Raw genomic sequence first — 5,522 nt, 5'->3', positions numbered from 1 at the left:
ACCTCCCGCCCGTCCCGTCCCGTCCCGTCCCGCCCCGCAGCGCCGCTCCCGCTGCCGCCCTCGAACACAAGGAATAACCCACCCTGCCCCCAGCACAGGCCGGTCCCTCCCCAGCAGCCTCGGCAGTGCCGGGAGCGGCCGCAGCCCCCAGCGACGGGAGGGGCCGCGCGGGGCGGGGGCGGGCCCTGCGGCTGCGACCCCGCGGGGAAGGGACCCCCCGGGCCGGACCCCTCCGGCACCGCCCCTCGCCCACAGTTTTAACATTATACAGCCAAGATTTAATCCAGAGCACCAGAAGCTCCCAAGTGCGGGGGATTTCCATAGACTTGTTACTTTTCTCTTTTTAATGACTGCGTTGTCAAAGTTAGGGAAATACAATCAGCATTCCCTAAACACCATCACTTCCATATCTACCTGCGATCAGGGGCCGATGAGCAACAGTCTGCCCTGGACGGGCTGCAGGGATGGTGTGAAGGCCACTGTTCCCCAGGTTTGAAGGACTCTGGCCATGATCCTCGGCCTGTGGACAGAAAGCCCAGAGCCAACAGGAACTCCAGCCAGCTGCAGGTAGATGTTACTCCTTCCCAGTTTGCCGGGGGTGGGGGCAAAGGTGCTCTTCCCTGTCCAGCAGCGGCAGTCATCCCCTGGGCAGAGCCCGCCCTGATCCTCAGCCTAGTGGGAGGACATCCCCTTGTCACAGCCCACTTCCTGCAGAGAAAAAAGGGAAATATCGCACATCAGGAAGACATTCTTCCCTAGGAAGGTGGGGAGGCCCTGGCACAGGTTGCACAGAGAAGCTGTGGCTGCCCCATCCCTGGAAGTGTCCAAGGCCAGGCTGGACAGTCTAGTGGAAGGTGTCCCTGCCCATGGCAGGGGGTGGAAGGAGATGATCCCCAAGGTCCCTTCCAACCCAAACCACTCCAGGATGCCAGGATGATTCCACACTCTCTCCCTGCATTTATTTTGTGTCATTTCCCCTCAAAAACAAAATCTCCAAATTAGTTGATTGTTTTGGCCATAATTTTAAAATCATTCCAGGAATAAAAAGGACTGTAAAACATACAGAAATCATTCCCATCAAATCATTATTAATTGGAACCCTACTCCCTCATCACTGTCCTTGTTTTCCTTGGCTGGAAAACCTGATGATCCCCACTGGCTATTTTTAGGGTGGTTTTCTTTCTCCCAGCTGAAACCTCCTGGGATATTCAGGGCTTATTTGGAGGTAAGCCCCTCTGAGGTATTTCCTCTCGTGCCAATTCTGTGGAATGAGGTAAATAAAGCAAGTGAAGACTTCATTCTACCCCCCTGCTTTGCAAACACCCTCCCAGTTTGTCCTTGGCAGCTCCATCCCCGCAACACTCACACCTGACGCTTCGGCTCCGCTGGGAAAGGGACAGCAAGTGCAGGAGCAAGTTCAGTGCTGTGCAGGGGCTCCCTGGGGAACAGCACTTCAGTGGTTTAGTCCATGGCCTTTCCTGGTGCTCTCCCTCCTGGACGCAGAGGATGACCCAGACATTGCTCTCTCCCTTGTTTCTCCCACACTTGTATACCCAGGTCCTGCTCTTTTGGGCCCCTCCTCAGGGGCTGCATTTTGACAGCAGGATTCTCTCACTTTTCAGCAGATCAGGGATCATTTCCCAGGGTCCCCAGGAAATTTCTGCAGCTGACACATAACTAAGTGCAGAGCACAGGACAAGGGAAGTACAAATTTCTCAGCACCTACCACCTGGAATTTTCCTTCTCCGCAGCACGCTCCTGTTCCCACTGTCTCTGGAGGTGCTCGCACGAGTCCTCCTTGTCCCAGCCCTGCCAAACTGACACACGCACAGGAGAAATCAACAGGTCTTACCTGCACAATTGCCGACCTTAACCCTTACCTGTCCTGCCCAGAGCTGAGGGAAATCTGACAGAATATTAATAAACTTTTGTTAAGAGCAGTCATCAGCCCTGACCTTCAGGCTTTGCAGGAGTTTGTAGGGAATACACCCAAATTCAAATCCTACCTCTAACTTTCCAACAGGTTTTGTTGGAGAGATTCTGGACAGCAACTCCTACGACGGAAAGAAAAAACTGCATAAGGAGTAACAGAAGGTTTGCCATGAAGAACAGAAGTTCCTGTTCTCCCTCATCAGGCTGGGACTGTAAGGCCCAGTCTTTGCCATCAAGAGACAATAGTGTTGTCATTAAGACTTAAACCTCACCCACATGGTTATGTCTCAGAACTGGGCCAGCACTGAGCTACTCCCATGTGCCTGCAGTGCTTTGGGGAAGGGCAAGACAACCTCCCACTTCTGCTTGGAAACATTCAAGAGAATTTTGGCCCAGGACAAACTCAATCACCCCCATCGCTGCTCCATCCCACATCTGCGGGAATATTCATACAGTTTAGAAATACTCCCTTTCCCTGCTTCTCAGTCCATCGTTACACATCCATGGAACACGTTTACTACACCCTTTGTTCTCAACAACAGGTCTCCAGCCCGAATCCCAGCTCCCACAGACACAAACTAAACACACCTAAGGCAATGGTTCCATCAGCACCTGGAATTTCGAGCTCCTCCTTCCCTGCATTGCTCATCCCAACACTCACAGCAACCTTACCTCAGCCCACAGGCTCTCTGTCCTCAGAGGGAAACACAACCCAGTGGGACACAGCTCTGGCACCGCATTTCCTCTCATTCCTGGTGTCCTGCAAACCCACAGGGAAATCCAATCCCTCAGACTCTGCATCCCTGGACACGAGGGGAACTGGAGTTTGACCCGGATGCCAGCGCCCTGGACAAGTGTGTTCCCATGAGCACAAGCCCGTGGCTCCATCCAGCCCATCCATCCCTCCTTTCCCTCCAAGGAGTCCCAAACCCTCCCACAGCTCCCCTGCACCTGTCCCACAGCCCAGCCCAGCTCCAGGCTCTCCCCCAGTGCTGCGTCAGCTCCATCCCTGGCAGAGCTGCAAACACTCCCTGAGCTCAGCCCCCCGGGCTCCTGAACCCCCAAGCCAAGGCTCAGGCTCACCAACGGGGACCCACCTGCCCCTCTCAGCACAGCCCAACCCCACAGCTCTGTGACCGCACGTTCACCTGGCCCTTTGCCCCTTCTCTTCCTCGTGACCCTTCCCAGCACACATGGCAAAGACCAGCCTGGAGTGGGAAACAGAGCCATTTTCCAGAGAGCTAATGCCAACCGCCAGAAGAAGAGAAATGTGTCCGTCTGACTTACCCCACCCCACAGGCAGGACCAGGTGCCCCCAGTGCTGGTCAGCAGGGCTGGAGCCTGTTGCCTTTGGCTGCTCACACCCCAACGCATTTGGCATCACTGGACCCAAGTCAATGATTTTCCCTGTCCTGAAAGAGAGGAGCACAAGAAAATTACGTGCACTGCCGAAGTCAAAGACTCTTGGCTTCCACCGTTCTGTTCTGATTACTCACTAGAAGGGTTTCTTCCCTAAAACCTGCTCTTACCTATGAAAAGCTGAGCAATTCACAGAGTTGCTGTTTGTATCCCAGCTTCCCAAAGGATTTCTCTTTCCCGGCAGCAGCACTTCATGCTCCACAGGAAGCCCTAAGTGAGGCTGGGAATTGACACAGAACAAGCCAAAAGCATTAGCTCAGCACCAGAACACTAAACAATAAAGCAATTTAGAGTCACCTTTGCCTCATCCCCCCACGCAGGCAGAGCCTTTGGAATTCCAGGGCAAACCCAGAGATCACCAGAGAGCAGCAGCCCCTCAGTCCCACCACGGCCTCCCCTGGGGTCCCCCAGCTGGGAACCGGGCTACCCAGCCCCTGCTGTGCTGTGCAGCACAGCGTGGGGGGATGACTTTTGGGATCCCTCCCCGGTCGCTGCAGAGCAATGCAGGCATTGGGGCAAAGTCCTGCCCAGACCCCAGGCACTGGAGACAGTTCAGCCCCAGTAGCAGTGGGATTTTCTGTCTCTTGCTCCCCTCTCATTGGGAACTGAACGGTGAGGAACAAGCCCTGAGCAGACAGTGTGGCACCAGCACTAGGCACAATCAACACCAAGTAGCTTGGCTGGGCAGAGGCTGGCAGAGGCTTGGCAGAGGCCTGGGCCTTCGCAGTCCAGGCTCTGGGCTTCCTCTGCTTTCTTCCACTGCAATTATCCTGTCCTGGGAAGTGTTAAAACACAGACTGCCCAGCGAGACGTGTCTTGAAAGAGAAATCAATTCCAACTACAGAAAATCTCAGTGCCACGCTTTGAAACTCTTCAGCAAGGCTCCTGGCAAAGCCAAGATGAGGTGTGATTACCTAGAGTCCCAGGGAACTGAGGGGAAGCTCGGGAACGAGCAAAGAGCAAACAGCTTCGGCTGCTTCTCACTCCAGGCCCTACAGCAAGTGTAGTTTCCCTGGGATTTCATATCCCTTGTGTCTCTTCCGAGCCCAACGGGTGAACAAACGGGTACTCCAAGATACACTTCCTCTGTACCTGAGTCAGCACAGATCCCCCCGAGGAACTGGAATCCCAGGGTACATCTGAATGCGGCACCACGGGACGGAGCGGGACGGGAAAGTGACGGGGTGGGAGACTACGGGACAGGGGCGCCGAGTGCGGACGCCGAGCCGCCTCAGCGTCGGGCCCGCGCTCTGCCAGGGGTCCTCGCGCCTGAGCCGCGTCCCCGACCGTGGCTGCCCGCGCCGGTGCCTGCCGCCGCCCGAGAATCTGCCGCCCGCACCCGGCGCCGGCGAGCGCCCCGCCCTGTCCCCACGCTGGGAAGCACCGCGCCAAGACGGCGCTACGAGCACGGCGTGGGGTCGGGGACGGGATGGAGCTCAGGCAAGCGAAGGCACGCCTCTCTGAGGCGAGGGGGCCTCGTCCCGCCATTTTTGCTGTGGCCTTGGAAGACTTCCGGTCCGGGCAGCGCCATCTTTAGTGTGGTCTTGGAGAACTTGCCAAAGACCGCCATCTTTAGTATGGCATTGGAGGACTTTCGCTCAGGGGACTGCCCTGACTTCCGGTCCCCGATTTTACCCTCAGAATGTCCCTCACTAATTTCCGCGGTTTTATCTCAAAATGTTCATTTTATTTCCCCCCCGGGAGAGACGAGAGATCATAGGTCCCGGCGTGCCCTGGGAACAGCCCAGGCCCCATCGCGGCCGCTCCTTCCCCGCTCGGTGCCGGCCCGGCCGCCCTCCCCGCGGGCTCCGCTGGGCCGCTGCCTGTTCGCCGTTTTCCGCTGCCCTTCCCCTCGGTGCGCGCACGGCCTAAGGGACTTAAGGGCAGCCGCGGCAGGCACTGCGCTGGTCCCTTCGCTGCAGTGCTGCCCTTGTACCAGCAGGCAGCACTGCAGAGTCATCAAAGTCACTGCGCATGCATCATCTGTACAGGGCCGCCCTTAGTGACCACGTGACCGAGGGCGTCTTGCAAATGACGGCGCATGCGCGAAAGCTATTGCCTTGCCTTTTCTCACAACGTGATTCATTGGATCCTTTTGTTACTGAGCATGCGCTTATCACATGACACTCGGCTTTGGTGGAGCAAGTGCTCATGCGTACAGCTCTTTGCTG

General features: G+C 56.5%; 1 protein-coding gene across 1 annotated transcript; it reads right to left on the bottom strand.

Moving 5' to 3' along the window:
• Positions 1-282: 282 nt before the first annotated feature.
• Positions 283-4,839, bottom strand: LOC113953896. Its single transcript, XM_027657564.1, has 6 exons — positions 4,444-4,839; positions 3,462-3,571; positions 3,220-3,344; positions 2,007-2,051; positions 1,730-1,817; positions 283-708 (listed from the first exon to the last, which is right to left on the bottom strand). The coding sequence occupies exons 1-6, from the start codon at positions 4,837-4,839 to the stop codon at positions 411-413; spliced, it is 1,062 nt and encodes a 353-aa protein (XP_027513365.1). The 3' UTR covers positions 283-410.
• Between the last annotated feature and the right edge of the window lie 683 nt (positions 4,840-5,522).

This window comes from Corapipo altera, unplaced genomic scaffold, assembly GCF_003945725.1.
Source record: "Corapipo altera isolate COAL_440 unplaced genomic scaffold, ASM394572v1 308, whole genome shotgun sequence".
NCBI classification, from domain to species: Eukaryota; Metazoa; Chordata; class Aves; order Passeriformes; family Pipridae; genus Corapipo; species Corapipo altera.
Note: the sequence above shows the minus strand (reverse complement) of the source record. Positions and strands in the feature narration are given on the sequence as shown.